Source organism: Nicotiana tabacum, chromosome 14, assembly GCF_000715075.1.
Source record: "Nicotiana tabacum cultivar K326 chromosome 14, ASM71507v2, whole genome shotgun sequence".
Lineage (NCBI taxonomy): Eukaryota > Viridiplantae > Streptophyta > Magnoliopsida > Solanales > Solanaceae > Nicotiana > Nicotiana tabacum.
The window spans coordinates 265,979-278,792 of NC_134093.1; the positions used below are offsets into that span (position 1 = coordinate 265,979).

General features: G+C 33.8%; 1 protein-coding gene across 1 annotated transcript; it reads left to right on the top strand.

Annotated features, from left to right (window-relative positions):
• Window positions 1–6,378: 6,378 nt before the first annotated feature.
• On the top strand, window positions 6,379–9,558 carry LOC142168643 (chitinase-like protein 1). The gene is made up of 4 exons (XM_075229136.1): window positions 6,379–6,517; window positions 6,631–7,042; window positions 8,253–8,412; window positions 8,818–9,558. The coding sequence occupies exons 2-4, from the start codon at window positions 6,640–6,642 to the stop codon at window positions 9,230–9,232; spliced, it is 978 nt and encodes a 325-aa protein (XP_075085237.1). The 5' UTR covers window positions 6,379–6,517; window positions 6,631–6,639; the 3' UTR covers window positions 9,233–9,558.
• Window positions 9,559–12,814: the final 3,256 nt, after the last annotated feature.

A 12,814-nucleotide genomic window follows, 5' to 3' on the forward strand; every position in this document is an offset into this window, starting at 1 on the left:
AATATGCTTCAGAACAATTTAAATCGTTCAATAATTTCCATTATACGCATATCACGTTTTTCTTGTATTGCCAGATTAAAACCTGAAATGGCGACATCCACCACAGGAGAACATGTCTCTATATAATCAATGCCAGGATATTTATAAATCTTCTTGTGACACAAGTCGTCTTTATGTCTATCGACTTGACCTCTCTCTTTTTTTCCGCATAAGAATACATTTATACCTCCACTGGCTTTATACTTTCAGGTGTTGGGACTATCCGTTCAACTTCATATTTTTCATGTGAAATCAATTTTCATTGCGTATTTTTCATTTGGCCAATCATTTATCTGTTCAAATTTCATGACAGATTTGAACTCAAGATCCTCATCAATATTAATAATATTTAGCGCTACATTATATTAACAATATCGTCGACGATCATTTTATATCGGTTCTACTATTACCCAATAAAGACATAACTTATTGAGATCTCTTTATCTTATTATTTTCAGGTACCTGAGCCTCTCCCATGAGGTTTTATGAAGTGTTATGTCGTGGTGCTCTTCTAGAGCACTTGCCTCCTTATTATGACCATCTTGAACATTTGCTCCTCTCCTTCTTCAAGGAGGTTTATCTTTGGAACCGATTCGTCTATTATACTTTATGCATGCCATGGACTCTATTCATTATGAACTTTATTTTATTTGGAGCATTAGCAGCTGAATATGACATTTAGCTTTGGGTCAGCAAATACGCCTGGCAATATTTTGCAAATGAATTATCACTTGAACTTCAAGTTCATATTTTCTCGTACGAGGATCTCGATGTACTCATAATAATTCATTACATGCATTACTTTTTCAGCTGCCCCTTTTCTCCCCCTATTATTGGGATCACCAACATATATCCCTAGCCTTATTTGTGGATCCATCTTTGTGCATTGTGGTGGAATAATTAAATCATATAGCACATTCATATTTCTAGATGGAAATTATTTGGTTCCTGACCCTGAACCGATTGTGATAGGGAGAAATTATCATAACTTGGCTAGATGCGTACAAGTGCTGTTGTATATTAAATAATACATCACATACCAAATTTTATTTTGGCAATTTTGTTCTCATAACCAATGGTTTAGATATAATTGGAGGCATACAATTTCTTCTAAACCAACTTGGATTTAAACCAGTATTATCAAGATAAATTATCATAATTTATATTCTGGAACTGTGCTCTAATAATTTGAGCAATCAATCTTGCAAAAGCCAAACTACAAGTTGATAACAAATGCACATGTGACCATAGAATAGATGCATCTATTAAAATCATATAATAGTAAACGGTCCACATGGAAGGTGACTGGGCCCATATATTTATCACCTTTTATTCATTCCAGAAATCAAGGAATTCAATCCCAACCTTAACTGGTATATCATGAGAATAAGCAGCACAAGAGAATTCTTGAAGAATCTTATATTTCTTCATTATATGCCAATATAATTCTCAATTAATTTTTTCGCATCATAATTGAACCGAGATGGTCAACCGGTCATGCTAACTAATATTTATTTCAGTAAACCTCTAGTTTACTTGTGGCTTGTGATTGCATCATAATGCTTATACTTGTTTAGTACAAATAGAAGAAAAGTCAGGTAACCTTTCATATTCACCTGGTATGATTATAGTAGTATAAAGATATTCAATCTTCTTTTCATTTATAGTCTCAATATGCCAACCACTTTGGCTAATATATTTGTAAATCAAAATATTTCTTTTGAGACTTACTACAATACTAATGTCATGAACAATTTTATTCATCCGGGTAGTAACAAATTAGTTCTTTCAGAGCTCTTAACTCCTTTTGTACTACAAGATCTTTTATCACATCATCCATATAATGAATGTCTCCTTCACAAAGAGAATCATATCATAATAATTGTCATGTTCAAAATCATCACAAGCAAAATAATTTCTTGCTTTAATTTTGCTTTTAATAACTTTCATAAGGCATGACAAAATATTTTTTGGCGTATCATATGCATGCGACCAATAATATATTCATGTAACTACACAATAATATTCATTATCTTTTTTTGTCTCAAACCTCCCGTAGAGGTGAGTTGTAGTATTTATCCAACTATGCACAAGTACATTATTATGCATAATCTTTATCATATATATTTTTTGGCGTATCATATGCATGCGACCAATGATATATTCATGTAACTACACAATAATATTAATTATCTTTCTTTGTCTCAAACCTCCCTTAGAGGTGAGTTGTAGTATTTATCCAACTATGCACAAGTACATTAATATGCATAATCTTTATCATATATATATTTTCACATTCACTTTCAGGAATGAGTATGCAATCTCAATATTTATCACAAGCCACATTCTCTTCAAAGAATCTCTCCCTTTTTATAATTACCATAGTGATAACTATTATTATTTTGGCCTTTCGCACGCCCACATTCATTGGTCAACCACTTGTCTTTATTTAGAATTATCATGCACTGCTATCACATTCACTTCAAGAATGGAGCAAATCAAGTGGGACAAGCTTCATGCTTTTCATGAAAATTACATTATTTTTCTTTAGTTATTATTATTATTATCAATATGGTGCATTAGGACTCAAACTCAATGTCTTACCCATATAAAGGCATGCTAGGCCATAATGCGTTGGAACTTGAATCCAACATCTTTTCATCAACATAGTGCGTTGGGACTTGAACCCGTCGTCTTACCCTCAATCTTTGGCATAATAGGCCAAAATTCACTAGGACTCGCACTCGAGCCTTTAAAATATTATTACTTCATAATTATAGGCATAAGTAAATTAACTTTCAAGAAGACATATATAACTATTTCAATCTTGAAACAGTTCCTCTGCAACAAAAATGCTAGTTAGGATATATGCCAATTTTGCTTTCAATGAAATACATCATGTTATGGTAAAAATATTATTACTAAATTACCTTAATAATTATATATCATAGTATGTAAAAGGTCAGAACATATATATACGTTGGAATATTATCTTTGTCCTATAAGAGATGTAGCAAGTAAAGACATACCTTTCCAGTTCTTTATTTCACTGGATACAATTGAAAAAAATATTTTTACTAAACGCTGCATATAAAGTTAATGCAAAGATATGAATGGGTTTAGATGGATGTAAAACTTATCTTTATATTAGCATCCAAGACATTTTTCATTGTACTTGATCTCATTGTCTGCTTATAATTTACATAGTCTTGACATAGAAGATCATGAAATGAGCAATTCGTGTTGATAACGTGTTATAAAATAAAAGCAATTTAGTAAAACATGAATAAAAAATATTGTTATGAAATAAAAGCAATTTAGTAAAACATGAACAAGAAATGGAGATAGAGAGAAGGGAGAGATTTTCTTCTTCAATTGTGTGTATTTTCTTATCTATTACAAGACCTTTATATAGGCATGAAAAGTAAAAAACAATATGTCATTGAATATGTCATTAAGCATAGAAATATGTCATTGAATATGTCATTAAGTATAGAAATATGTCATTGAATATGTCATTAAGCATTTGAGAAGATCATGAAGGAAGAGTAGATGGACCATAATTTGATTTTTCTTATAACAAATCTCATTAAGTTGGCATGTTAATTAGTCTTATGGAAAGGCGTACGTAGGATGTCATTTCTTGGTTCATATTGAATATGTCGCTATCAAACCATATTTCAATCGTGATAATTTTTTAATGGTAGTCATTGTATTTGTGATTCCTTTAATCTAGGAAAGCTAAAGAAAAGAAAATTTAGAAAAAATTCAAATATCTCGAAGTTCTCTCTTTCTTTGTTTTTGAGACAGACAATTGGCTATGGTGATAAAAAGTAGCTTAAGCTAGCCTGGCCTTGAGAGTTAAGGCTAGTTGTTGGCTCGTCGATTATTAGGTTAGATAAGGTTGTTAGAGCCTTCTTTTCTTGTATGTATACGCGCGCATTGAAATGCCATTGTTCTTAGTTTTGAAGCGCGCGCGCACGTATATGTATATGTTCGTTGACTCGATCTTCTATTGGGCTACATTTTGGTCATGAGTTTATTCATTTCAACTATTGAGATCGATCTATTCTTAAATATAAATGAAGATTTCAGACAAAGAGTCACACATTTATATATATCTTCAATTATTTTCTTTTACTTTTGATACTCGTGCAAAAAATTATGTCTTAAATTTTTAATACATGGACCTTCTTATACACGCGAAAAATGTATATGTTCATGACGTTATAATAGAAATATATGAAAACAAGTGGTCTCTTTAGCATTAATCATGTAACTAATGTATTTTTTTTATTAATATAATAATTTTGTTACAAAATTACTAATTAGGTATTTCAAATTTTAATTTTAATTATATATCATTCAGGGAGTCACATCACACGGAAGACAAAGTATTAAAATTAAAATAAAATAAACTTAGTAAAACTTACAAAGAATCATGAAACATGTAAAAATGATAGAATCTCCGGATAAATACTAAAATGATACTCACAAGTAATTTTAATGAAGTTTGAGAAAAGCAAGTCGGCAAAGATAGGAATAATATAGAGTAATGTTCAAAAGATTCTCTATAAAATCAACTAACTTTAGTATCGGAAGTTAGACCAGATTGAGGATATATAGTAAAAGAAAATATCGCCAAAAGGCAAGGACTTGAACTATGGCAGGAGATGAATTAGTTAAATCTATACCAGAATAATCACTTCTATGAGAAGTTGGCAAAAAGAAGATTTATTTGATTTCTCTGTTTGTCGCTGATATTCTATTGGAGCATTAACTCTAAAGGTTGCTTGTGGTTAAAGACTATTATTGAATGGAAAGGTTAGTTATACAATTGGAAGGACACAACTATTCTATAGGTTAGTTATACAATTGAAAGGACACAAGTATTCTAAGAAAGAACAGTACTTCAAATTAGTTTTATTCTTTTTATTTGAATATTATTATTAACTAATACTTAAAACGAGTAAAAAGGTCCATCATTTTATGAGTATTTTTGTAATTTAACTTTAGGCTTGAGGGTTTCTCATTTTTATTATAGTATAGATATAAATAGATAATATAAGTTTCTAATCTAAATGTAGAATACCCTACACTAATACAGTGCAAGTAATATGAATTTGCAAAAATTATATATTCTATTTTCACCTTAGAATTTATGGATCATTCTAAGGTAACATTACAGTATGAATAAAACTCAGGCAAAACGATATAATTATTTTTGCCTCTGCTCAAGTAAAGTCGCTGGAGATGATCTTATGAACAGAAGAAAAATAGAGGCAAGAGCTCCTTATAGCTGCATGAGAAAGTAAAGACAGTTTTGTGTTAGGAGCTGGTAGACTGGGGCGGAGCTACAGTAGTGGGTGCGGGTTCGGGCGAACCCAGTGACTTTTTCCGGAATCCTGTATTTGTATTGAAATATTTACTAAATCTATATAAATATATACTGCCGAACCCAGTAACAAAAGGGGTCTTGGTTCAATGGTAAGAGTTGTAGGTTTGTTGGAAAAGGTGAGGGTTCAATTCCCCTTGGAAGCAATGTTTTATTTTAAATTTAGAACCCACACACTTATAAATCCCTGGCTCGGCCTCTACTGGTAGAACAAGTCATGGGTTTCCTAAAGGGCCAATTTTCATTCACGTACTTGGAGGATGAAGTCTTATTTCTATGAGGTAGGATGGCCAGTTTATGAACATGTAATTCACACATAGCAAATATTTATAAAGTAATTAAGAAATAGTCAATATTTAATGCAAAGATAAATTTTGGAAAAAATATCCATAGTTGAAACACGAAAAAAATTCAGGATTATGGAACCCCTGTGCATAAAATTCCAGTATATTATGATGGAATTCCAATACATTATTAATTGCACTAGAATTCTATAGGTAAAAAATACAAACTCCAACATATTATACTGATTTTTTTTTAATTTTTAAATTAGAGTATTTTTGTTTAAATTTTATTTTTACATAAAAAATAACTAAATTTTAATTAATTTTAAAATTATAACTAATTTTCAATCAATAGTTATAAATCAGGCTAATCGTGAATTTCTTGGGCTCACTCGGACCCTCTTAACAAGCCTACCGTCGAAACACATTTTCTTTTTCAGCACAAAAAAACTAGAGCTAAAATAGTGGTTAGCTGGAAAAAAAAAAAGGAAAATGGTAAGCTGTCGGTGGAGTGGCATTAGCTCAAGTGGGGTCAGCCCTCACCTTCCACTGCTTTGCTTGATTCCAAATCCAGCCTGTTTCCCCCGACATCTTCGCCCCATCAATCTTCACCGTCCATTCCCATCTTCCTCCCAAATCAGACCAATTTCCACCGTTCATTTCCATTTCCTCACATTTATTGTTCCTTTTCTTGAAAAAGATACTCCATCTACCTTGCATTGTTTTGTACCCAAAGAAAAAATAATTCACACAAAATTGAATCAATACCCACTTCTCAAAAATCAATCTTTGATTCTCAGTAAGTTGTCTTTTCACTTCACTATATTGTATTTGTCTTTAAATCTCGAACCAAAATTTTCTTTTATTCTTGTGTAGCAGCTCTCAAAGATTTCATCTTTCCTTTCTTTGCAGAAAAGAATAATGGGGGTTTTGAAAATGAGGATTTTGGGTTTGTTGCTACTAATTGCAATTTCGATTATTGGTTGTGTGAATGGAGATGAGAATGAGTCATTTAAGAAGCGACCAACAATAGTGAAAATGGTGAAGGGTACCAAGATGTGTGTGAAGGATTGGGAGTGTAACAAATTGTCAAAGTTCTGTTGTAACTTGACAATAACTGATTATCTGGACGTAGACCAATTTGAGCTGCTTTTCGCAAAGAGGAACACACCTGTGGCTCATGCTGTTGGGTTCTGGGATTACAGCTCTTTCATCAATGCTGCAGCACTTTACCAGCCTCTTGGATTTGGTACCACTGGTGGTAAGAGAATGCAAATGAAGGAAATTGCCGCTTTCCTTGGCCATGTTGGTAGCAAAACTACTTGTAAGTTTACCAGCCTCTTGGATCACTATGTGCTTCATAAATATTGCAGGGGTATTATCACTCTTAGCCCGCCCCCAGAAACTATTTACATTTGGTAGCCGAAAAACTGTATAAAATTTGAATAATTTTTGTATATAACATGGAGCATGTATATATATACAATAAATATACGAAAAGTATATACATTTTTTCGGCTATTATTTTGAGAGCTGCTATACAATGTCATTTTCTCAATATTTTTATTGTACAGTCTTGCTTAAAATATTGGGATTCAAATAATTCCAGAATAGTTAAGAGATCAAAGAAGCTCATGATTAGAAAATACTGAGTTGATGTGTCCATGACTAGAACTTAATTTTTTTAGTTTTACCTCTCAAAAATGATTGAAATTGGGAGTCAATTTTACCTCTCACAAATATAGCTTGTAGGTACCTGAATTTTGCTTGAAGTTGAGATTTATAATGGATCATTAGTGTGCGGGATTTTGATTGGGGCCTTGGGGATATGATGCAATCAGCTTATGTTGAGCTAATTACTGAGGAAAACATAGCAGTTTTAGTCACACTAGTCCAAATAATTCTGTGTGAAATAACTGAAATGGGAAATCAAAACCCTTGGTACTCCAAATAATAAACCTTCCTAGAATGGTGTATATTGTATTTGAGATAGAGTTGTTATGGTGAAAAGTGACTAGTGTAGATTCTGTTTGAAGAATTATTGGCTCTTTTACCATCTATGGATGACTTAACCTATTCTTGTTATCTATCTGTTTGTACCTGTGCATGCTCAACTTGTAGTATGTCTGTATCTTTTGTGCGGTAGTATGTACGCATAACCTAATTAGTGCAAAATAAAATTTTGTTTTGTGGAACAAATGGTCTTTCAGACGTTATTCTTAGTCACTATTTATGTTCGTCAAAAGTTTGGCAATGATTTATCCAATTGAGATGATTGTCTTGTGTTATTTCATTAACTGATACAGGTATAGCCTCAAAACAAAAGTTTTCGGGATTTAATTTGTTTATGATGGCAATGTTGAATAGTTTTTGAAGCACTTTGTCATCCTACTTAACCTCTGGAGAGATTCATGTTCAAATGTAGTTGGAGTTTTTTTGACCACTTCAGATTTAGCCTGTAGCTTATTTTGCCGTGATCTCTCTTAGGTTCAATTGTATTCTCTCTCTACTGGCTTACAACTCTATGTTAACAGGTGGTTATGGAGTCGCCACTGGTGGACCATTGGCTTGGGGTCTGTGCTACAACAAGGAAATGAGTCCGAGCCAAGATTACTGTGATGACTACTTCAAATTAACCTACCCATGCACTCCTGGAGCTCAATATTATGGTCGTGGTGCTTTGCCTATCTACTGGTACACGTTCTTTTACTAATCTTTTGACAACAGTTACAAATTGATATTTTTCATTAAGCCATTATTTGAGTCAATTGAATGCACTCCTTTGTTGGTTTATCACTTACTAAATTTGGCATGTGATTGCTTTTTTAGATTACAGGAATATCTTGTTGGTTTACATAAAGTTTTGTGATTAGAGACTTAATTCACCGAACAATACATATCGTTCTAAATGGAGAAAGAAAAGAAAAAAGGCATTTATTCCACTTGATCTGTTTCGAAAAGGATTGCAGGAGTTCTAATCCAATTACTAATTCAAGTAAATGTACCTACTAATGTCATTCTTAATGTCTGAGCTGCTTGCGTGCTTGACTATATATTTGATAGGTATTAAGAGTTTGTTTATATTGGTAATTCTACTAGGAACTACAATTATGGAGCTATTGGTGAAGCCCTCAAGCTAAATCTGTTAGATCATCCTGAATACATTGAACAAAATGCTACCATGGCTTTCCAGGCTGCAATTTGGAGGTGGATGAACCCAATGAAGAAGGGTCAGCCTTCAGCTCATGATGCCTTTGTTGGGAATTGGAAACCCACAAAGAATGATACTTTGTCTAAACGACTTCCTGGTTTTGGCACGACCATGAACATTCTCTATGGCGATAGTGTTTGTGGCCAAGGCGATGTTGACGCCATGAACAACATCATCTCCCATTTCCAGTATTATCTTGACTTGATGGGTGTTGGTCGCGAGGAAGCAGGGCCTCACGAAGTACTCACTTGCGGAGACCAAAAAGCTTTTAACCCATCCACTGCACCTGCTGCTGCTTCTTGAGACTTATATTGGATTTGTGAGCATGCCTTCCTACTTTAGCCTGAAAGAAGCATACAATAAGTGGAGTGATATTGTGAACTGTGTGATGCTGAAACAGATTGGGAATCGTAATGTGTAGAAGGATGTTGCCTTTCTTGTTGTCTATCATGTAATTTTTTTGGAATGCATTTTTTTTTACGTTTATCCATTGTGTAGTTGAACAGGTTTGATATATATATATATATATATATATATATATATATATATGTACTCCGGGGGATCTAGACTGTAATTTGTACAAGTTGAAATTCTACTACCCTATTGCATTTCGTCCCCTGGTTATTGTCTCTGACATGTTAACCATATTGTTGCCATTTTGTTATAAGTTGTTTAGAGGCTATTGGTGAAGACTAGCCGAGGTGAGTTTGGCGTTTTGGCGGAGAAATACACAGTTAGCCACTAATTAGAAATGTCTTTACTCTTTAGCTACTGTTTAAAATGTATTTATTCTTTAGCAAGTGTTTAATAAAAAAAATTTCGCCCGGACGAAAATACTTCTATGCTAGACATGGGTGTTGTGTAAATATTAATGACATGGTATCCTTAACTTCACGAATGTTGTGTAAATATTAAGGACAAAGTGTCCTGTATTTGCACCTTCCGTTGTTAAACTTTAGGACATCATGTCCTTAACTTCATATGTGCAGTGTAAATGTTAAGGACACGACGTCCTTAACTTCATGTGTGCAGTGTAAATGTTAAGGACATAATGTCCTTAACTTGTATTTGCACCTTCTGTTGTTAAGCTTTGGACCTCAAGTCCTTAACCTTATGTGTGCAGTGTAAATGTTAAGGACATGGTGTCCTTAACTACATGATTGTTGTGTAAATATTAAGGACAAAGTGTCATGTATTTGCACCTTCTGATATTAAACTTTAGGACATCATGTTCTTAACTTCATATGCGCAATGTAAATGTAAAGGATATGACGTCATTAACTTCATGTGTATAATGTAAATGTTAGCGACACCATATCCTTAATATTTACACAACACTATTGAAGTAAGGGTAAAAACGTCTTTTAGTATTAATTTTAATAGAGTAGTGCTTATTTTTGCTTAGCGTTAAAAATACTGGATAAAAACTAAATATCATATTAAAAACTGGCTATCCCACACCATTTCTACGTGTTTTAGGGCCATTAAACAGGAATTAGGACGACTCATAATTTTCATGGGACACCTTCGTGAATTCGGGCGACAAAATCCGAATAGTGTAATATTTGTGGGGCCATCAGCAACGACCTAATGAATAATAGTCATAGTTTCACCATGACTGTTCTTCTTTTTTTTTGTTTTAAGGCCATAAAACAGGAATTCAGTATGATTTCTAATTTTTCGTGGGCTAGTGTTCACACCATCTTCGTGAATTCGGGCGACGGACTCCTAATCGTCTAATATTTGTGGGGCCATCAGCAATGACATAATGAATAATAATTATAGTTTTACCATGACCGTTCTTCATTTTTAGTTTTAAGGCCATAAAATAGGAATTTAGCATGATTTCCATTTTTTCGAGCGCTATAATCTATGTCATCTTCATGAATTCTGGCGACGGACTCCGAACTGCCTAAAATTCTGCGGGCCAATTAGAAACAACCTAATGAATAATAGATATTGCTTCGCCATGACCATTCCTCTTCAGGACGATTTCCGATTTTTTGTGTGGTAATGTTCACGCCTTCTTCAAGAATTCCGTCGATGGGCTCCAAGTCGCATAAAATTTTGTGGGCCCATCAGAAACTACCTTAAGAAAAAATATCATTTCACTATGACTCTTCCTCATTTTTAGGCAGTTTAAGGCCATAAAACAACAATTCAAGATGATTTTTAATTTTTCGTGTGCTAATTTTCACGCCAAAAATTTTGTGGACCCATTAGAAACGACCTAAGACTTTGCTTCGCCTTGACTGTTCCTTATATTTTGGCGTTTTCGGGCCATAAAATACGAATTCAGGACGTTTTTAATTTTTTGTGTGCTAATATCCACGTCATCTTTATGAATTTGGGCGACGGGCTCCGAATCGTCTAGGTTTAGTGGGCCTATGAGAAACGTCCTAATGAACAATATTCATTATTTCACAATGTCTCTTCATTATTTTTGGCATTTTAGGGCCATAAAATAGGAATTCACGACGATTTTCAATTTTCATGTGCAAATATCCATGTCATCTTCATGAATTCGGGGGACGGGCTCTGAATCGCCTAAATTTGTAGGCCCATTAGAAACGAACTAATGAACAATACTTATTGATTCTCTATGACCGTTCCTCGTCTTTTGGCATTTAGGGCAATAAAACAGAAATTTAGAGCGATTTTTAAAGTTGGCATCTCCTTGAATTTGGGGCGACGCACGACGAATCACCTAAAACTTTGTGGGCCAATCATAAACGACCTAATGAATAATAATCATCACTTCACCATGATTGTTCCTCATTTTTGACGTTTTTGGGTCATAAACTAGGAATTCAGGGTGATTTCCAATTTTTTGTGTGTTAATATCCACGTCATCTTTATGAGTTTTGGGCAACGAGCTTTGAATCGCCTAAAATTTATGGATGCTTCATAAATGACCTAATGAACAATAATCATTATTTTGCCATGAACCGTTCCTTTTTTTTTTTTTTTTTTTTGCATTTTAAGGCTATAAAACATGAGACGATTTTCAATTTTTTGTGTTTTAATGCCCACACCGTCTTCATGAATTCGGGCAACGGGCTCCGATTCCCCTAAAATTTTGTTAGCCCATCAGAAACGACCTAATGAATAAGAGCTGTTGCTTCGTCATGATCGTTCCTCATCTTTTAGCATTTTAGGGCCATAAAATAGGAATTGAGGATAATTTTTAATTTTTCGTGTGCTAATGTCCACGCCAACTTGATGAATTCCGGCGATGGGCTTCGAATTGCCTATTATTTTGTGGACCCATCAGAAGTGGCATAATGAACAAGAGTCATTGCTTTTCCATGATTGTTGCTCGTTTTTGGCGTTTTACGGCCATAAAATAAGAATTTAGGATGAATTCTGATTTATCATGTGCTAATGTCCTCATAATCTTCATGAATTTAGGCGATGGGTTCCGAATCGCCTAACATTTTATTGGCCCATCAGAAATTATATAGTCGTTGCTTCGCCATGACTTGTCCTAAGTTTTTGGCATTTTAGGGCCATAAAACATGAATTCAGAACGATTTCTAATTTTTCGTGTGCTAATGTCAACACCTTGTTAATGAATTCATGCGGTGGGCTCTAAATTGCCTAAAATTTTCTAGGCCCATCAGAAACGCCTAATGAACAATAGTCATTGCTTCGCCATGATTATTCCTCATTTTTGGCATTTTAGGGGCATTAAACAGTAATTCATGATGATTTTCTAATTTTTCGTGTGCTAATGTATGAGTTCCGGCGACGGGCTCTGAATCGCCAAATTTTTTGTCTTCCCATAGAAAAGACTTAAAGAACTAGAGTCATGGTTTCTCCATGTCCATTCATCATTTTTGGCATTTAAGGTCCATAAAATAGGAATTTAGGACGATTACCGAT